Source organism: Lissotriton helveticus, chromosome 12, assembly GCF_964261635.1.
Source record: "Lissotriton helveticus chromosome 12, aLisHel1.1, whole genome shotgun sequence".
Taxonomy (NCBI): Eukaryota; Metazoa; Chordata; class Amphibia; order Caudata; family Salamandridae; genus Lissotriton; species Lissotriton helveticus.
This window is the reverse complement of record NC_136073.1, coordinates 802,995,127-803,016,752: the sequence shown is the minus strand read 5'-3', so window position 1 is coordinate 803,016,752 and position 21,626 is coordinate 802,995,127. Positions and strand designations below refer to the sequence as shown.

General features: G+C 48.4%; 1 protein-coding gene across 1 annotated transcript in view; it reads left to right on the top strand.

The window, feature by feature from the left end:
- MINDY1 (MINDY lysine 48 deubiquitinase 1) overlaps positions 1 to 20,740 on the top strand; it is a 67,765-nt gene extending 47,025 nt beyond the window's left edge. Inside the window, exons 5-10 of the mRNA XM_078670634.1 lie at positions 732 to 890; positions 1,044 to 1,146; positions 1,568 to 1,710; positions 2,186 to 2,371; positions 4,791 to 4,961; positions 20,532 to 20,740. Of these exons, the coding sequence (XP_078526760.1) occupies positions 732 to 890; positions 1,044 to 1,146; positions 1,568 to 1,710; positions 2,186 to 2,371; positions 4,791 to 4,961; positions 20,532 to 20,612 (843 nt within the window). The 3' untranslated portion in view covers positions 20,613 to 20,740. The remainder of the gene's footprint in view (positions 1 to 731; positions 891 to 1,043; positions 1,147 to 1,567; positions 1,711 to 2,185; positions 2,372 to 4,790; positions 4,962 to 20,531) is intronic.
- Positions 20,741 to 21,626: the final 886 nt, after the last annotated feature.

The window sequence follows — 21,626 nt, the reverse complement described above, 5'->3', positions numbered from 1 at the left end:
CGTGTCAGTATGCCAAAGTTTGCATCTATTTAAATTAATCGAAAATTACGGCCAGAGTGCGCAGCATTTCTGAACTCTGATGTGTTTGTGTGTGTGTGTATATGTATGTATATATATATATATATATATATATATATATATATATATATATATAACAAGGCTCTTGCGAGCCGAAACGTCATGAGACTGAACCTGCACCTCTATTAAATAACTTGGAGCACGTTACTTGGTCCGTGTCCGTTATTCCCCTTCTTGGCTGGAGTGGATCCAGAGCGTGAGAGGAGAGGCGGTGTGTTGGATATATATATATATATATATATATATATATATATATATATATATATATATATATATATATATATATATATACACACATCAATGAAAACTGAAATTCATAAAGTCAACATTTTGTAAAGCACTGCACTGTGACCCCTTGGGACTTGGGATATCTCAGTGCGGAGGATGCTGCGTCTGTCGAAAAGCCAGGTCTTGAGTTTCTTTCTGAAGTCTGCCAGGCAGGGTAGAGTTCGGAGGGGCAGATCATTTCAGGTCTTGGTGGCGATGTTAGATTAATGTACTTGATGAACGTTAGTGAGAATACAGAAAGATTTGTCTGCAGATTACACCAGCATTGTTAACCCAGAAAGGTTTCTCTCACAGGACTTTAATGTGTAATGTTTTAGACAGTGGGGTAAACAAGTCTTTATTATTATTTTTTTTTGTATTTCCAGAACGTGAATGATGCCATGACGGTTTTGCCTAAGTTATCTACGGGGTTGGATGTGAATGTAAAGTTCACGGGTGTCTCAGACTTTGAGTACACACCAGAATGCATTGTGTTTGACCTCCTGAACATCCCCTTGTACCACGGCTGGCTAGTTGACCCACAGGTAATGAGCACACTTAACTCTCCTAATGTTGGTCCTGTGAATGGGAATGCGGCTTAAATCCAAGGCCAGGCATTGCGTTGTAACATGCCTCTGGAGTCTTGTGACCAGCGTGTTGAATAAAGCTGCATCACCTCCTTGTGTTTTCTCTTTCAGGGCCCTGAAGTGGTGTTGGCAGTGGGAAAACTGAGCTATAACCAGTTGGTGGAGAAAATCATCACATGCAAACATTCAAGTGACCCAAACCTTGTGACAGAAGGTACAAATAGAAGTCCTCAATTAGGTGGAACTAGTTTTTAATGCCAGAATTTCATGCAGGACTGGTCATTGGCTGCAAAAGATAACAAATACATTTTTTGAGAGGAAGTTTCAACGCACATCGTTATGCGGCTATTCATTTCATTGAATATGCTGCCATTTTAAATATTGAGGAGAGGATAAGACTGCTGCTGTGGTCTAGCTGCAGACTTGTGGGCAGGTGACCTGGTGTTGCGCACCAAACCAACTAGTGCGGTTCGAAGCAAATCTATCTAGAAGCGTACCAAGTGTGAGTGGAGGTGATGGTGTGCATCCAGTTTAACATTTGGGAGAAGATGGGTCACCATGCGCTGATTTATTCTGAATAGTCCCAGTTGGTCTCCTGAAGCTTCTTCACGTCCTCGTTTATCTGTCTTTTCCAGGCCTGATCGCAGAGCAGTTCTTGGAGTCTACGGCCGCCCAGCTAACATACCATGGCCTTTGTGAGCTCATGACCACTGTCAAGGAGGATGAGCCGAGTGTCTTCTTCCGGAATAACCACTTTAGCACAATGATAAAGCAAAAGGTACCAATATGAGCGATTGTTGGGCCATTCTTATGAGACTCTGTGCAATAACATTTTGTGTGACCCTTCATAATCATTTAATTACACTGCACAACTCCTTCTTTAGTGTCTTAAGATGTTTCCCCACCTGTACCTCATTGTAGGATAGGTGCATCCTCCCATGTTTTTCACGTCAATCTCCAGAATAACCACTTTAGCACAATGATAAAGCAAAAGGTACCAATATGAGTGATTGTTGGGCCATTCTTATGAGACTCTGTGCAATAACATTTTGTGTGACCCTTCATAATCATTTAATTACACTGCACAACTCCTTCTTTAGTGTCTTAAGATGTTTCCCCACCTGTACCTCATTGTAGGATAGGTGCATCCTCCCATGTTTTTCACGTCAATCTCCAGGGTGTCTTGTAGCCCACTCGCTCTCTGCTGCGCACCAATCTTCCTGCCTCTTATCCAATTCTGTCTCTGTCTGCAGGGTCACTTGTACCTCCTGGTTACTGACCAGGGTTTCCTGCAGGAGGAGACCGTCATCTGGGAGAGTCTACACAATGTAGAAGGAGACAGCTGCTTCTGTGATTCCAACTTCCACCTCAGCTACCACCTGTCAAAGGAAGCATCTTTCAGCAACCAGGAGCAGCTACAACAGAGGCTTTTGGATCAGGTGAGAGATTGTAGATTGTCCCCTCTATCATTTCCACACCACCTGCATCCTCAGATTGTGCTCACCCAGTTGAAGTGATATGAAGGCAACCAACACGCAGCTCAGAGAGGCTGCAAGGCCATTTCAGAAACTCTTTTCTATTACTGGCCTATCTGTGTGCGGAATCATTTGTATGAGATGAAATTGGTATAGTGCCCTCTCTAATTCCCCCCCTCCACCATCAATCTCAGTTTCTGCATTTTTCTTCCCTGTATACCTATCCTTGTGTTTTCAATCTTAATAAGTATTGAAAAGACTAACTATTTCCAGGAAGAACTACCACAAAAAGGGTAATCAAAGTGCCTTATGCATTTACCCTGACTTCTGTACTTTTAAAAGCTCCCAAAGATATTTTGTGTATTGTGAGTCTACAGCACAGCGTGCCAGTGTGCGTTTTAAAACTTGAACTGAGCCCAGGTTACTGCTTATATAGATTAAAGACTTGATGACTTTGCAGTTCAAATATTTTGCCTGAGGTTATGTTAAAAGATCCTTTTCAGGGCAGTCAGTTTTCCAACTCTGCAAAAGATAATCGAGCAACCCAAATTCTCTCACTGCAAGAAAGAAGCAAGCATTGGTATAGCTACTCATTTTGGCTCTTTGATTGTGCCAGCAGGATATCTCAGCAAGTCAAATGCTGGCATGTAGTTAGACCAGCTGGCCATGACTTTAAATACTGGTGATGGCAATTAAGCTTTCTGTTAAAGTAGTTAATTGAAGCACCTTTCATTTGCATGGCTTAAAAACAGCAAAGATTAGGTAGTAAAACCTGATGTTCAGAGTCTTAGGTTGAAGAGCTGTCGATGTTTTGCACAACTAATGGTGCACTACTAGAGGCCTATTTTCTGGTTCTGTGGGCGTTTTAATCCCTTGCATCCCAAAATCGAATTTTGGTAGGATTTGGGAAAAGCTGCTTTATTTGGGTTAGCAAAATGGATAAATTGTATGTAGTCCAAGTCTCTTAGATCGTTGTGGGCTGCACCATTACCCGGGCACTCGTTTACAAAGTTGAAACTGTTCCTCACAGACCGCTTTCATTTTACAAATAGTAATCACCGCTTTTCTAATATGAAAAGCACCACTTATTGAAAAGTGGAAAGGCCCTGGTTGTACTATGGCACCTCTCTGCTTTATTGTGCATAAATCTACGATTCCAGTCAAACATCGCAGTTAATGAGCCCAATTTGTTATTCACACATGGAGCACAAATGTTCTTACTCAGGGCTCATATGATCGCACTTTAACCCCGATGCTCCCCCAGTCTCTTATTCCCCTTTCTTGGTTCCTAGGGTCAACAAACCACATTGGGACAGTGGGAGGGACCCCATAAAGTAATCCCATAATGAGAACCTTAATCACGTGTAATCCTTTTTGGGGGTGAGGGTGCTTCTTGATGGCCTGAGTGAGAGACTCTACCCTTGAGGGTTACTTCCCCAGCCTCTCAGAAAACCGTTCCAAGGAAGCGGTGTCAACCCAATGAAAACTCCCGCAAAACTGTGGTTAATAGTGTGCTAATCATCAACCTCTGGCAGTTGCACTCCTTACAGAAGACCAACGTCTCTCTCACTTCCTGACTTTTCTCTCCTCTGTAGATGGCAATTAACTCAGACTCTTTAGAGCCAGAGTGGTCATTCCTACCAGTGGCTCACTATAGGACACTAATTCCCAGAGCGTCTACCTTTTTGGAGCCCTCCTACTGGAGGATGTGGCCAGAAATGTTTGGGGCACTAGCCCACCTCATGTTCACTGGACACTTTGCTCTTCTAGTCTATATATGAGAAGCTAGAGGGTCCAAGAGAGAAAACATAGGGGTGGTTTATTTTACAGATATTAGCCCTAATTTTCATCCCTGCCTGCCTGGCACTGGGCTTCTCATTTCACTTTATTCTTGCCTTGAACAAAGATTCTAATTTCACATTGTGAACAAATCACAAGTGTTTGACCATGTAAGAGATGCTTGGGAAAAATGTGGCTTTTCACTGAAGTCCACCATCCTAACTAATAATGCTCCCTACACAATTATGCTTCTTCCTAAATTATAGCCATTAGGCCACAATCCCTTATTTACCACAATACACAATAATCCAGCTTCTGTGGAAATTCCACACACATGTTTTGAGTCCTCAAATCCTTAGAGGTATTGTTTCTTCATTGGTGCTGCTAGCTCTTAATTGGCAAGCAGGTACACCTGAAATCAAAGAGAGCAGGCTTTTGATATCTTACTTTCTGTCTAGTACAGTTTCCGCTTCCACAGAATGAAAGTTGACTTTATTATGATGGTATCATTGGAGTTAAAAGTACAGCAAGAATAGAATTCATTGGAACGCTTATATCCACGGTTTGCCTCCAGGTTCTGACCACTTCTTTATTCCACCCACAGGACTATATGATCGCCTTGTCTTTGCAGCAGCAACAGCAGGGCCCTCCTGGAATGAGCGACTTGGAACTTGCCAGGCAGCTGCAGCAAGAAGAGTACCAGAACCAGCAGCAACAACAACAGCAGCAGCAGCCGCAACAGCCTCAGGCACCACAGCCGTCACCCGAACAGCAGGTAATCTTTAACTTTTACTGAAGTTTCACATAAGAAACAAAGAGGGCTGCATAAAACAACCATAGGAAGACCCTATAAATTCTTTTTATATATGTCTATATACCGCAGTTAAGCAGTTTCTAAGTAGTTTAAGTAATGCGTGTTATTACCAAATCCAATAACACCTTTTGATTATTCAGTCTGACATACATTTTAACATGAGCTACATAGAAACTGAGAAGTACAATATAGTTACATATTGGAAGTACACCTCAGTACTTATTTTTTGTACATAGGTGATAGTTTTGAAGTATAGTCTGATATGCGCATATGCATGTGATTTAGGTGCTGATGTATCTACATAGCAGCAACACACTATACAAGAGACAAATTGAAATAATATACCTGAATAGGGCACAAGACCCTGGGGAGCGTGGAAGGGGCTGGCTTGAGCTGTGAATGATACTCTCCATGCCAAGAGGGTCAAGGGTAATAGAGCAGTGTAACGGAGATGGACATAATTGAGGGTGGATAAGAGAAGTGAGCTGTTGGAGAAGGGCAAACGATAGTAGTGATATGAAGCAGTGAATTGCTGCTCAAAGAGAGTTCAACTCCTGGAACTAGAGAAGTGATGTCGCCAGCTAGATTTGAATTTGGATGGTGATTCACAATCTGACAAGAATCCTGTACTATTTCCTGTACATAATCTACGGGCTCATATGTTGTATTAACCCCTTTAGTGCTGCCGTTGGACGTTACGAGCACTACCTCCGTATTGCTGCGCACGTCCAAAGGCCGTTTCTTAGAGCGTTCAGCACTGGCGTTGAACGTGCGACGCAAGAAACGGGTTAAAGTCAGCGGCTACTATACGATAATACTCTTTTCTTGAAATGCCAAGACCGTTTGAGAGCATTGTTATAGTGTCTGAGGGCTTGTGGCGGCTACTAAACCGATTGTATATGTTAATTAATCTGACATGAGTATTCCCTTTAGGCGATATCGGATCTAAACCAAGAGTCTCCTGTGAGCCTATATCTAGCCGCTTGATTTTACAAGCCAATGTGGTCTTAACCCAGATCAGCAAGCCACCAGCAGGTCTACCAGCTGTTGAATGTCTAGCTTCAATACTAAACGTGGTATACCCCACCCTATGTATTTGTTCTGTTGCCCAAGTTTTTGAAGGAGACATATATGGCTAGTGTCCACTAGCTTGCCCCACTCAGTCATTTAGTTTTGACCTTATCCCTGCAATATTACACGATATAACGTTCAATTGTTGGTCATTATTTAAGCTTCCCTGTAGCCGGTGTCCTATTATGGAGTTTTCTCTCATTTAACCTTGGGTAGGTGCATGATGGTCAAGCTAACCAACTCTGGTTCGATTCTCTGTTTCATTTAGGATGTTGTTTATAATATCCCCCACAGGCCAGAGCCATGTCATGGGCCATCATCGGTTTAACATTCCTTAGCGTTAGTCAGTCGGGGGTTGTCCAGCTCTGCAAGTGCTTGCTATCTATTTATTACTAGTTGCAAGGGAGAATTGCTCCTTACTCTTCTGCAAATTCTGGGCTGTACGGGCATTTGTTGAAATAACTGGACCGGTGGGTTTAAGATATCTATAGAAAAAGCCCAGCGGCATAATGCTAACCCCATGATCATAACCCCACCCAGTTAATTTGCTCCTGCTTCTGAGCAATTTTCCTGCAAGGCCTGGAGATCAGCAGTTTATCACTATACAGTCTCCATGAGTAGACTTGCATAAGGGACCAACCCAGCTCACTCTTCTAATAAACAAAAATGTTGTGGTAACTGGAGTTTGTGAAATCGGAGTTTTGAGATAGCCAATGACATACTTTATTTTGGATTGTGGTTTCTTTAACCGCATGCGTGCGGGCGGAATTCAGCTTGTACGCGGAGTTTTGCGAAACCGCATTTTACGTGACGAGCTGGGCTCGTCATCAGCGTAGCAGGAGGCTACCTCATGACGAGCTTAGCTCGTCATCAGCGTGGAAGGGGTTAAAATTGCCCTGTGAGCCTGGCTTTTCCTGCCCCATCTATTAGACAATTGACAGAATTTTGGATATTACCCACATTGGCCTCAAGTTTATCAAGTCTGTCCAATTTTGGAGATCTCATGCAGATATGCTCACACAGGTAGTATAGTGCACCCTGCCTTAGGGCTGTAAGGCCTGCTGTAGGGGTTGACTTACCTGTACAGCATGCAGTGTCTGCAAGCATGGCACATGGGGATGGTTGTCATGTCATATTTTCACATTTATCTGCACCAAGACACACAGCCTGCAATGCCAGTTTGCATGTTGGTGCTGAGTGGTCTCTTATGGTGGCACAATGCATGGTGCAGCCCTTGGGACCCTCTTTGGCCTCCTTGCCCTAGGTACCGCTTACTAGGGACTTACAGGGGGTGCTTATGGTATTGCCAGTTGGGGAAACAATTGTGTAGTTTATGGAAAGAGATCTGGCACTGGGGACATAGTTAGAAGGAACCAGTGCACTTTGGTCAAAATTGCATACCAGGCAAAACATGGGGTTGACCATGTAAAAAAAAAAACATAACCCCCCAAACAAAAGAGAATGAGACTAACCTTTCCCAAGAGTCTTCATCATCTAAGTGGAAAAACCTGGATAGGACATCTGCATTGGCATGGTCAGACCCAAGTCTGTGCTCCGTTGTAAAGTCCTTACCCTGTAAGGAGATGGACCACCTCAACAGTTTGGGGTTTTCACTTTTCATTTCCATCCACCATCTGAGAGGCCAGTTTGAACAAGGAAGTAAGACGCAAACAAGTATGGTCTCAACTTATTCAGGGACCAAACCAGAGTAAAAGCATCCCTCTCAATGGCACTCCAGTGCTGCTCTCTGGGGAGTAACTGTTAATGAAAGCAATAGGCTGGTCATGGCCATCATAATTGGTTTGGGAAAGGACCACTCTAATACCTTGTTCAGAGGCATCTGTCTGGACTATGAACTGCTTAGAATAAACTGGAGCTTTCAAAATGTGTGCTTAGCACATTGCTTCCTTCAAAGTGTCAAAGGCCCTTTGACAGCTCAATGTCCAGTTTACCTTTGGCATTTTCTTGGAGGCCAGTTCTGGGAGGGGGTTTTACAATGGAGCCATATCCCTTCACAAACCTCCTATAGTGCCAAGCAAAGGAAGGCCCTGAGTTGAGTCTGGGTGGTTGGTGCTACCCAGTCCATAATTGTCTGGATCTTGGGTTGTAAGGGTTTAACTTGACCTCCACCTACCAGGTGGCCCCAGTATACAACAGAACCCTGCCCTATCTGGCACTTGGTTGCCTTGATAGTGAGGCCTGCTCTCTGCAGGGCCTTAAGGACCTTTCCAAGGTGGATCAGGTGATCCTGCCAAATAGAGCTATAGACGGCAATATCATCAAGATATGTTGTACTACAAGACTCCAATCCAGCAAGGACTTTGCTCACCAGCCTTTGGAAGGTGGCAGGGGCATTCGTTAGTCCAAATGGCATTACTCTAGATTGGTAGTGTCCATCTGGGGTCGAGCATGCTGATTTCTCTTTTGCTCCAGGGATCAGACCAATCTGCCAGTACCCTGATGTTGAATCAAAAGAACAGAGAAACTTGGCTGGCCTTAACATGCAAATAAGCTTGTCTGCCCTTGGGACAGGATGTGCATCTGTCTTAGTGAAAGCATTGAGATCTCTACAGTCCACAGAAAACCTCTGCTCTGGTTTACCACCCTTAGAATGTGGTTTAGGGACCAAGACCACTGGGCTGTGAGGGTTCCTACTAGTGCCTAAGTCAACCTGGTAGAAACTGAGGTATCTCCATTTAAACCTTTTTTTACACCTAATTTCCTACAGTATCTACTTCAGTAATGTTGAGTTATTGTCTGGTTTATTTGACTAATTTATTTTAGCAAGTAGGCCATACATGGGGGCATTTTGCAATAATATGGATCACTGCCGAAGCAAACCCCTTATCCACCTGGAGACCCCCAAATCACAGTTTTGCCCAGTGAAGTGCACTGAGAATACTGCCATGCTTTGCCAAAGACCAGTGGAGGTCTTCTCTCCTTCCCCCATCGGTTGTGCATAAGAGCTGGGTCAAGCTGTGTGCATGTTACAGTTGTCTGGCAGTGGCATTCCAGGTGGAGAGACCGTGGTGGATGATGGCTTGTTGTCCGCATAGGATGGTATTTTCTAAAGAGTAGATAAGGAGAGTGAGGTCAGAGATAGATGATGTCGTTGGAGAATAGTAGTGTGCACAGCAAGTAAGATTGAGGTGTATGGGACCCTGTGTGGGAAACTCGATGAGTATCCTAGCAGTGGTAGTTTCACAAACGTGAGCCCTCAAGGGCTTACACTTGTTTACTTTTCCCATGCTTTGTTTTAGAGTGTAGCCATGGCTGAGCGTAGAAAGTACAAAGATGATGTTTTCAAGCAATATGGAGGAGCGTCTAGGAAAAATGCAAAAAGGGGGGCTGAGGCACCTGTGCATGATAAAAGACTCACTCTTAGGAAATAGTGTTAAACGATCAAGCACTATGATCAGACTTTGCAGAGAGACTACTTATGCAGATAAGCTGACTGAGGGCAAGTTGGATGGCGTAACAGACATGGTAAAGAAACTCCAGCATAAGCATAGAAAGACATTGCAAAAGCTGACGGCCCTAGAGCTTAATTATGCTGCAGTTGATGTCACTTGCTGGGATATGGTGTCTTTATGAACCAGGAGTGACCGGTGGGAGCCTAATACAGGATATGAAAATAGAATGCCTAGACTACACGAGAATGCTGCAGTGATGGCTTCAGACACTTCTCCTTGTGATGTGAGCTCTTTGTGGAGGGTAGTGAATTGGAATGGCCGGCGGTGTGCTCAGTACATACTTTCTTCAAAGACTTGCAGAGATAATCGGGCACAAATCAGTACGGTTATGGTCACCTTGTATTAACCAGAGTAGAGGGGCAAGATTCCAAGATAAGCTGTGAAGAAAAGGAGTACGATTAGATAGTTACTTTTCTGATTTGAACCATGTCAATTTGGTGAGAAAGAAAGCCCTTATGGGAGTCCAGAAGGAGATGATGACAAAAGGCCTGGAGATGATTTGAATTCCTACACACTTGCTAGTATCTCACAGTGGGAAGTAGTACCTGTTCTCATAAGTGGACTTTTTTTGGAGAATCTCCTTAACGACACTGCGATAATATCTATTAGGATGGCTTTGCCTCATTCCATGGCTACCTGTGGAACTGGATGGGTGGGAAATCGGCTACTTAGTTTGAGGGTTTCCCTGTGGGAGAAGATTACAAGAGTAAATGTGGTATTGTTTTTCTGTTGAAGTGTCTAGTACTTGGTCCCTCTATGTTCTTCCACTTCTTGGTAGCACTCATGTGCGTCCACTGGGTAGGAAGAAGGAGTCCTGAGTCAGAGAAATGCCGGGTCACTCGGTGTTTGTTGGTTGTTGCATACATTGAGTGGCCATTGCATTGAGATGTTTATATACTCCTAATGGTTATCTGAGCTTGGCCGATGGTATGTTTCACCAATGAAAGATATAAGCCTTAAAAACAATAAATAAGTGACACAATTCATTGGAGCAAGGAAAGTGGACAGACCTTCTGGTGCTACTCCTTTGGCAGTCTGCTTATTCGGGAGCTGCTAAAATGATGCCTTCTTCAATCACTTGAGCTATACAGAAATGGTCTAGTTTGAGTCTTCCAAATGTCTTTTCATGTTCAAATCTAGCCTGGTCTGAATATCCTAGAAATAAGCCTTGAGAACATATGAAGGTTGTCCCCCCCCCGTACAGTACTTGGCATTGGTGTTTGGAGTTAATGACTGCAGAAGAAAGTGTCCTGTTCGAGAGGGGTGGATCAGGAAAAATTGTTGAATGAGTTGGTTGTATATGGATTTATAGGCTGTGAACTATGAAAATACGAACTGCTGCGACCAGCCTCCTTTTTAGGTCGAGCTGACGTTAGCATTCATGCGAAGCATGAATGCTGTCAGTTCGACAACTAATGTGATCCGTTTTTAGGAGAGTGGACACCAAAGTGTTACGAGCGTTTTCAGTGCCGGATTTCACCTCGGGAGCGCGCAGCATTGTCTGCAGTGGCAGTGTCAGTTTCGCTTTTTTATTACTTTCGTTTTTCCCGAGGCTGGCTGAGGCTGGCTTGGAATGAACAGGCTTGCCCCCGCGCATGCGCAGAGTAACTCACAGCCCTTGTTTATATTTGTTTTAGTTCCGTGATGCTCCGATCTTTGCCCCTTCCGAGTGGAGCTTCCGAGTGGAGCTTCCGAGTGGAGCTTCCGAGTGGAGCTTCAGAGTGGAGCTTCAGAGTGGAGCTTCAGAGTGGAGCTTCAGAGTGGAGCTGCAGAGTGGAGCTTCAGAGTGGAGCTTCAGAGTGCAGAGTGGAGCTTCAGAGTGGAGCTTCAGAGTGGAGCTTCAGAGTGGAGCTTCAGAGTGGAGCTTCAGAGTGGAGCTTCAGAGTGGAGCTTCAGAGTGGAGCTTCAGAGTGCAGCTTCAGAGTGGAGCTTCAGAGTGGAGCTTCAGAGTGGAGCTTCAGAGTGGAGCTTCAGAGTGGAGCTTCAGAGTGGAGCTTCAGAGTGGAGCTTCAGAGTGGAGCTTCAGAGTGGAGCTTCAGAGTGGAGCTTCAGAGTGCAGAGTGGAGCTTCAGAGTGGAGCTTCAGAGTGGAGCTTCAGAGTGGAGCTTCAGAGTGGAGCTTCAGAGTGGAGCTTCAGAGTGGAGCTTCAGATTGGAGCTTCAGAGTGGAGCTTCAGAGTGGAGCTTCAGAGTGGAGCTTCAGAGTGGAGCTTCAGAGTGGAGCTTCAGAGTGGAGCTTCAGAGTGGAGCTTCAGAGTGGAGCTTCAGAGTGCAGAGTGGAGCTTCAGAGTGCAGAGTGGAGCTTCAGAGTGCAGAGTGGAGCTTCAGAGTGCAGAGTGGAGCTTCAGAGTGGAGCTTCAGAGTGGAGCTTCAGAGTGGAGCTTCAGAGTGGAGCTTCAGAGTGGAGCTTCAGAGTGCAGAGTGGAGCTTCAGAGTGGAGCTTCAGAGTGGAGCTTCAGAGTGGAGCTTCAGAGTGGAGCTTCAGAGTGGAGCTTCAGAGTGGAGCTTCAGAGTGCAGAGTGGAGCTTCAGAGTGGAGCTTCAGAGTGCAGAGTGGAGCTTCAGAGTGGAGCTTCAGAGTGGAGCTTCAGAGTGGAGCTTCAGAGTGGAGCTTCAGAGTGGAGCTTCAGAGTGGAGCTTCAGAGTGGAGCTTCAGAGTGGAGCTTCGGAGTGCAGAGTGCAGATTCGGAGTGGAGCTTCAGAGTGGAGTGGAGCTTCAGAGTGGAGCTTCAGAGTGGAGCTTCAGAGTGGAGAGTGGAGATTCAGAGTGGAGATTCAGAGTGGAGAGTGGAGCTTCAGAGTGGAGCTTCAGAGTGGAGCTTCAGAGTGGAGCTTCAGAGTGGAGCTTCAGAGTGGAGCTTCAGAGTGGAGCTTCAGAGTGGAGCTTCAGAGTGGAGCTTCAGAGTGGAGATTCAGAGTGCAGATTCAGAGTGCAGATTCAGAGTGCAGATTCGGAGTGGAGCTTCGGAGTGGAGCTGAGCTTCAGAGTGGAGCTTCAGAGTGCAGAGTGGAGCTTCAGAGTGGAGCTTCAGAGTGCAGAGTGGAGCTTCAGAGTGGAGCTTCAGAGTGCAGAGTGGAGCTTCAGAGTGGAGCTTCAGAGTGCAGAGTGGAGCTTCAGAGTGGAGCTTCAGAGTGCAGAGTGGAGCTTCAGAGTGGAGCTTCAGAGTGCAGAGTGGAGCTTCAGAGTGGAGCTTCAGAGTGGAGCTTCAGAGTGGAGCTTCAGAGCGGAGCTTCAGAGTGCAGAGTGGAGCTTCAGAGTGGAGCTTCAGAGTGCAGAGTGGAGCTTCAGAGTGGAGCTTCAGAGTGGAGCTTCAGAGTGGAGCTTCAGAGTGGAGCTTCAGAGTGGAGCTTCAGAGTGGAGCTTCAGAGTGGAGCTTCAGAGTGGAGCTTCAGAGTGGAGCTTCAGAGTGCAGATTCAGAGTGCAGATTCAGAGTGCAGATTCAGAGTGGAGCTTCGGAGTGGAGCTTCGGAGTGGAGCTTCAGAGTGGAGTGGAGCTTCAGAGTGGAGCTTCAGAGTGCAGAGTGGAGCTTCAGAGTGGAGCTTCAGAGTGCAGAGTGGAGCTTCAGAGTGGAGCTTCAGAGTGGAGCTTCAGAGTGGAGAGTGGAGATTCAGAGTGGAGATTCAGAGTGGAGAGTGGAGCTTCAGAGTGGAGCTTCAGAGTGGAGCTTCAGAGTGGAGCTTCAGAGTGGAGCTTCAGAGTGGAGTGGAGCTTCAGAGTGGAGCTTCAGAGTGGAGAGTGGAGATTCAGAGTGGAGCTTCAGAGTGGAGCTTCAGAGTGGAGCTTCAGAGTGGAGCTTCAGAGTGGAGCTTCAGAGTGGAGCTTCAGAGTGGAGCTTCAGAGTGGAGCTTCAGAGTGGAGCTTCAGAGTGGAGCTTCAGAGTGGAGCTTCAGAGTGGAGCTTCAGAGTGGAGCTTCAGAGTGGAGCTTCAGAGTGGAGCTTCAGAGTGGAGCTTCAGAGTGCAGATTCAGAGTGCAGATTCGGAGTGGAGCTGAGCTTCAGAGTGGAGCTTCAGAGTGCAGAGTGGAGCACTCTACAGCACCCCGCACTCTACAGCGCCCCGCGCTCTACAGCGCCCCACGCACTACAGCGCCCCGCAGCGCCCTGCACTCTACAGCGCCCCGGGCTCGACAGCGCCCCGCGCTCTACAACGCCCCGTGCTCTACAGCGCCCCACACTCTACAGCGCCCCGCACTCTACAGCGCCCCGCACTCTACAGCGCCCCGCACTCTACAGCGCCCCGCATTCTACAGCGCCCCGCATTCTACAGCGCCCCGCACTCGACAGCGCTCTACAGCGCCCCGCACTCTACAGCGCCCCGCACTCTACAGCGCCCCGCACTCTACAGCGCCCCGCACTCTACAGCGCTCCGCACTCTACACCGCGCTCTACAGCGCACTGCACTCTACAGCGCCCGCACCGCAGCCTACAGCGCACCACAGCGCCCCATACTCTACAGCGCCCCGCACTCTACAGGGCAACGCGCTCTACAGCGCAACACACTCTACAGCGCAACGCACTCTACAGCACTCTACAGCGCCCCGCACTCTACATCGCCCTGCACTCTACAGCGCCCCGCAGCGCCCCGCATTCTACAGCGCCCCGCACTCTACAGCGCCCCGCACTCTACAGCGCCCCGCACTCTACAGCGCACCGCACTCTACAGCGCCCCGCACTCTACAGCGCCCCGCACTCTACAGCGCCCCGCAGCGCCCTGCACTCTACAGCGCCCCGGGCTCGACAGCGCCCCGCACTCTACAGCGCCCCGCAGCGCCCCGCAGCGCCCCGCACTCTACAGCGCCCCGCACTCTACAGCGCCCCGCACTCTACAGCGCCCCGCACTCTACAGCGCCCCGCACTCTACAGCGCCCCGCACTCTACAGCGCCTCGCACTCGACAGCGCCCCGCATTCTACAGCGCCCCGCACTCGACAGCGCTCTACAGCGCCCCGCACTCTACAGCGCCCCGCACTCTACAGCGCCCCGCACTCTACAGCACCCCGCACTCTACAGCACCCCGCACTCTACAGCGCTCCGCACTCTACACCGTGCTCTACAGCGCACTGCACTCTACAGCGCCCGCAGCGCACCGCAGCGCACTCTACAGCGCACCGCAGCGCCCCATACTCTACAGCGCCCCGCACTCTACAGCGCAACGCGCTCTACAGCGCAACGCGCTCTACAGCGCAATGCACTCTACAGCACTCTACAGCGCCCCGCACTCTACAGCGCCCCACGCTCTGCAGCGCCCTGCACTCTACAGCGCCCCACAACGCCCGCACTCTACAGCGCCCCGCACTCTACAGCGCACCGCACTCTACAGCGCACTCTACAGCGCACCGCACTCTACAGCGCACTCTACAGCGCCCCGCACTCTACAGCGCCCCGCACTCTACAGCGCCCCACACTCTACAGCGCCCCACACTCTACAGCGCCCCACACTCTACAGCGCCCCACACTCTACAGCGCCCCGCACTCTACAGCGCCCCGCACTCTACAGCGCCCCGCACTCTACAGCGCCCCGCACTCTACAGCGCCCGCACTCTACAGCGCCCCGCACTCTACAGCGCCCGCACTCTACAGCGCCCCGCACTCTACAGCGCCACGCACTCTACAGCGCCCCGCACTCTACAGCGCCCCGCACTCTACAGCGCCACGCACTCCACAGCGCCACGCACTGCGCCCCGCACTCTACAGCGCCCCGCACTCTACAGCGCCCGCACTCTACAGCGCCCCGCATTCTACAGCGCCACGCACTCCACAGCACCACGCAGCGCCCTGCACTCTACAGCGCCCCGCAGCGCCCTGCACTCTACAGCGCCCCGCACTCTACAGCGCCCCGCACTCTACAGCGCCCCGCACTCTACAGCGCCCCGCAGCTCACCGCACTCTACAGCGCACCGCAGCGCCCCATACTCTACAGCGCCCCGCACTCTACAGCGCCCTGCGCTCTACAGCGCACACACTCTACAGCGCACCACGCTCTCAGCGCCCCGCAGCGCCATGCACTCTACAGCGCCCCGCGCTCTACAGCGCCCCGCAGCGCCCCGCACTCTACAGCGCCACGCACTCTACAGCGCCACGCACTCTACAGCGCCCCGCACTCTACAGCGCCCCGCACTCTACAGCGCCCCGCACTCTACAGCGCACTCTACAGCGCCCTGCACTCTACAGCGCCCCGCACTCTACAGCGCCCCGCAGTGCCCCGCACTCTACAGCGCCCCGCACTCTACAGCGCACCGCAGCGTCCCGCACTCTACAGTGCAACGCAGCGCCCCGCACTCTACAGCGCCCCGCACTCTACAGCGCCCCGCGCGCAGAAACTTTTACAAATAATAGAAATCCCACCATCGACAGTAGTCAATTTATCCACGAAAGTATTGACAAGGGATGAGGAATCTGTCCTCAATCTAGGTTTAAAATGTGTTCCCAGTCAGCAAACATACAAGGCAGCTCCAATAATATCCTATTGGCGAGCTAGTCCTGACAATAGTGAAGAACGAAATTAGCAGTATTTCACTATCATGACATGTAATACATACCTACACATGTCCCACCTTTAACATACACTGCACCCTGCCCCTGGGAGTGTCTTGGGCCTACCTTAGGGGTGTCCAACATGTAGTAAAAGGGAGGCTTAGGGCCTGGCAAGAGACTGCACTTGCCAGGTCGACTTGGCAGTTTAAAACTGTACTCAAAGGCACTGCAATGGTAGGCTGGAGACACGTTTACAGGGGTGCTTATATGGTTGGCACAATCACTGCTGCAGGCGCACTAGATGCATTTGATTTACAGGCCTTGGGCACACACAGTGCACTTTACTAGGGACTTACCAGTAAATCAAATATGCAAATTATGGAGAACCCAGCAGAATTAAAAATGACAGAGGTAGCATTTGCACTTGAGCACTGATTAGCAGTGGTAAAGTGTACGGAGTACATAAAACAGCAAAAAAGAAGTCCAGCATAACATCAAAAATACAGGTGGTAGAGCAAAAAGACAGAGGAAAACACGTCAAGGATGCCAGGTCTTGCAACTGCTTAGAGATCTTTGAGTGATGACAGGTCACATTGCCTCTCTCTCATCGTCTCATGACCCCAAAAGACAGAGGTCAGTCGCAGGTGTCTAGGGATAATTGGTGCACCTGAGCCCACTACAAGAGAGCGCTTCGATCCACGAGAATCCACTGCAATAATCAATCTAAATTACACCGCGCTGTGTTTGTTTACACTTCCTCTCTCGGGTGGGTTCTTTTCAGATGTGATCCCATTTGTAGCTCAGCAGACAGCAGCTTACCCTGACAGAGCAAGAGAAGGATGATCCGCACTCTGCTGCTTTTGGTCCAGCTCTCTCATTTATGTGTATTTTGTTGCCTGCGAGTGTTGTTTTTGTTATCACAGGAGAGGGGCTTGGCCTGATTCTACTCCCCACTACGAGCAAGGAGCCACGTGAATATCACCTGTGTATGTCCATTACGAAGTGATGCTAGAACACGTTTTATTTTAAAAATGGATTAGGCCCCAGAAGGTGTTCAAACAATTTCGAGGCATGGTGCTCATCTTCTCAGCATGAGAAGGATGAAATGCTGAGCCGAACTTGCTTTGATTCCAAACTAGTGGCCATTAGGTTGCAGTTGCATCATTGTAACAGGTGCATCAACCAACTGAGCTAGCTTGAAAAATTCCGGAGTGCAAACATACTAGATTAATAATGTAAGGTTCCTTTTGTAACACCTGCTTAGGACAGCTGCTAATCACCAAACATCTGATGCAGAGACACGCATTTTTTCCTTGACTGAAGCAACTATAACGATGATGCATATGTCATAAGTACATAGAAAGCTCACGAAAGTAAGCATGTGATGCTGAACATTTAAAAACATGATGGAATAACAATCTAGTATTTTAGCTATTCATCTTAACAAGACCAATGCATTGAACACCGTTACGTTGGCTGATAAAAGCGCATTTTATTTACAGTAGTCTAAAAGAGCAAAACTGCAGGAAAATGACCACTATACAAAATAAAAATAGCACTACTCTGCGCGCCGCCACTCCCGTGCACCATTTTAATTATGAAGACCCGGCCCGGCTCCAGTGCGTACCACTACCAACTATTTAATTAATTTTAAAAAGGCTCAGGCCAGGCCGGTAGGGCGTGCGCACCACGGCACCATAATTAATGTTTATAGGCCGGGGCCCGTTACCATCCGTCCCTGGCGTGCGTTGCGCACTGTAACTATTATAATATAGGCTTGCCTGCTTGCTTGCTTCAGCAGCAGCCGAGGGCAAATGGAGCAGGCGAGGAAGCAACAGGGGTTGGGGGGCTGGTTGAGTGCAAGGGCGAACCCAATATGGAGGGAAGCGGCACACAGGCAAGAACAGAGAGCAACACTGAGTGCGGCCCCGGGAGCAAAGAAGTACAGAAGCGAGAAAGCATGTTCTATAGGAGGGACAAACACGAGTGACAAGTTGGGACATAAATAAGAAGCAGGCAAATGCGCGACAGGAAAGCAACTAATTAGTGCACGCAGCAGGCCTGGAGGCAGGCAGCCAGCAGCAGCCCTGCCCCGCCGGTCGGTGACGGAGACGGAGTGACAGACTCTGAGTGACTTACTTTGGTCTTCGGACTCGGATTCGGAAATCGGACAGGGCAGCTCAGCGTGGGCGGGCCTGGCCGCCTGGCTGCTTTGTCTTGGACTTGGAAGGCAGTTAAGTTCGTAGTTTTCGTTGTTCTTCTCTTGTCTTCTTCTTTGGCTATGCGCGCCGCCTGCCGCGCCCCATATGCCACGCACAGGGGCTTACTGCTTATTGGCCCGCATGATGTTGTGCGTGCCCTGGGGCTGCCTGGCATTGCTCACCACCACTCAGCAGCAGCCAGCCCTGCTGCCCACGCCCCCCACGCACGCGGCACGCGCATACGCGGCGGCGGAAGTGCGGAACGGAAAGTGAAAGAAAAGGATAAAGGCCTGTCCCGCGTCCCGCCGCCATTTCATAGAATCAGGCGGGCTTAGACTAAGATAACAAAAAGTGCCTTACACACTGTGTAAGGCACGGTTTGTTATCATTGTCACTTTTGCCTCATGTAATGTAACGTTTGCCTTTGTATTTTGTTCACTAGTAATGTTCTCATGTATCAGTTCTGTTTCTATTGTGAATTCGCTCTGACACCTTCGGGTGAAGTCCGCACATCCCTTCTTACTCGGCTTGCTTAGCTGGCAGAATGGTGTTGCAGCGTTGGCTAGGAGTTTATTATAGTTGAGCTTTTTTCTTTCAGTCAAACAATAAAGTAACATTCATACAACCTAAATTCAGGATGCTGCCTCCCTGCCAATGTTTTAGTCATCTCTCTTTTTAAAGTCGGGAACATTCTGTTAAAACAGCTGTTTAGGATGTAAGGTATTACTTCTCACGAAACAGACTGATTTTTGATAATGTCCTGAATGCAGCAAGGACCGTCTGAATCAATGTAAAGAATTGCAGTGTTCCTAATGTTCTATATGCGATTTGCCTTCAACTAGTAATTACCATTGGATCATTGTGTGCTGTCTCACTCTTAATGCCTGTTTAAAAAGAGTGCTCTATATGCTGGACCCAAGTATGTTGCTATTTAAACAACACCAGCGATCAATGCACGCTTCCACCACACGCACACAGAACCAGACGTCGGTGCACGCTTTCACCAGGCGCACACACACACCACCAACCGTCAGTGCACACTTTCACCAGGCACACCCCATCAGCCGTCAATGCACGCTTTCACCGGGCACACACGCCACTAGCTGGCAGTGCACACTTCCACCAGGCACACACACCATTAGCCATCAGTGCACATTTTCTACAAGCACACACACACCACCAGCCATCAGTGCACGCATCAATGGTTAGCACATCCACAATTAACTATTGTAGCAATCGCAGTATGGCGCACTTTACTTCTAAACATGTCAGTGCACGCTTTTCCACCATGCACACACACCATCAGCCATCAGTGCACACTTTCAACAGGCACACACACACCACTAGCCATCAGTACATGGTTTCATCAGGCATACCCACCACCGGCCGTCAGTACACACTTTCAACAGGCACAGACACCATAAGTCATCAGTGCACGCTTTCACCAGGCACAAACACCACCAGCCGTCAGTGCACGCTTTCACCGGGCACAAACACCAACAGCCGCCAGTGCACCCTTTCACCAGGCACAAACACCAACAGCCGTCAGTGCACGCTTTCACCGGGCACAAACACCACCAGCCACCAGTGCACCCTTTCACCAGGCACAAACACCACCAGCCGTCAGTGCACACTTTCACCAGGCACAGACGCCATAAGTTGTTCGTGCACGCTTTCACCGGGCACAAACACCACCATCCGTCAGTGCACGCTTTCACCGGGCACAAACACCACCAGCCAATACAGAGTTTGGAAAAGAATTCATGCAACACATTGTCATATACAATGCCAATAACTCAAACTTGAATGCTGCGAGACCTATTGCATTGCAAATGCTTGTTAGACCGACTGCTACCAGTACTGCTTTTATTTTGTAAATGTTATCTCTGCTATGGATACTCTGCAAACTTTAAATGATCTAGCTTTGTAGATGTTACTGCTGCAGCCTTAAGCTTTGTATACTTTCAGTGGCGCGGTCTGCTACTTTGAGCTTCTTTGCAGCTACTTAAGGAGCTTCTGTACGTTGTTGTACTTAGATAACAAATCAGAACATTAGAAGCCTGTAGTATTTTACAGAATTTGTACTTCTGATCTGTGTACCTGATATAGAGACAGTAAATTGACTGTGTGAGTTAGTCCCCTTTTTGTTTTCACTGCTTGCTTTAAACAAAAGCTTATTTGTACCTGGATCCTTAGCGAATGTGTGTGCTGTTGTCCCATTATACTGAGTCGTAACTCAGCTACAGTTTCTTTCTTGTCTTGCACTGAGTTGTAACACACATACATCATTTCTTTCTTGTCCATTTTTCTAGGGACGAAGACAGCCGCCCGGACGCCCAGCAGCTGAACGTCGGCCGAGGCAAAAGCAAGAATCGGACTGTGTCCTCCTATAGTAAATGTTTTCAAATCCAAACCTCTCTGTATCCTCTCAGTCGCTCAGAAAATCTGTTATTTAGACGAAAATCTTACAGTAAAACTTTTAGACAACACTACGCTATCTGCATAAAACTTTGTAAATCTCCTTGTGTTTCCTTGTGTGTGCTTTATGACCTGATGAAGCTCTTAAATAACTGATGAAGCAGCAGTGCAACCCTATTTTGTATCCCAAAAGGTATCAATATCTGTAATCGTGGTCAGACCGCCTCGGTGGGAGTGCGGGCTTCACGGGAAGAGTACGAGTCAATTAATGCCATACGGTCTGCATCGGTCAGAGCTGGGACTGGCTGTTGAATTACAGCACGCTTGATGGTCCAGGGTCACGGCTGAATTACTAGCGGCGTGATGGTCTGATTTAATCAGCGGGTGCTTGTACGGCAGCGGATCCGTGGGCTGAGTGTTCTTCAGCGAGTCTTATTGAAGAACACACAGCCCGCGGATGCAGACCGTATGGCATTAATTGACTCGTACTCTTCCCGTGAAGCCCGCACTCCCACCGAGGCGGTTTGACCACGATTACAGATCCCACCTGGACACTGGAGATTACACGCACTCCTCCCGTGAAGCCAGGGCTACTGCACTCCTATTGAGGCACCTTTGACCACGAACTCAGCACCATTAATTCATCTCAACCCGGTCCTGAAGACAATCCCGAAACATGCAGATCGAAACGTCATCGACAACACAGTGCAATAAATGGTGCAGCTGCCTCAGTGGCTCACCTGAATTGTTACCTATAAATTGTACTAGGTTGGATTGTAATGTATATTTTGGAGCCACTTCTTTCAGCTTCCACAGTGTAGATATTATTTCACTTTCACAACTTACGCTGTCCACAATTGTCACTTGCGTCGCCACCTATGTCACATGCACATACCGAGCACCAAGTGCAATTCGGGTTGCTTATCAATTCACTTTTATACAGTGCTGCTATAACTGTATTCCCTATCTGTGCTTAAATACATGATGCG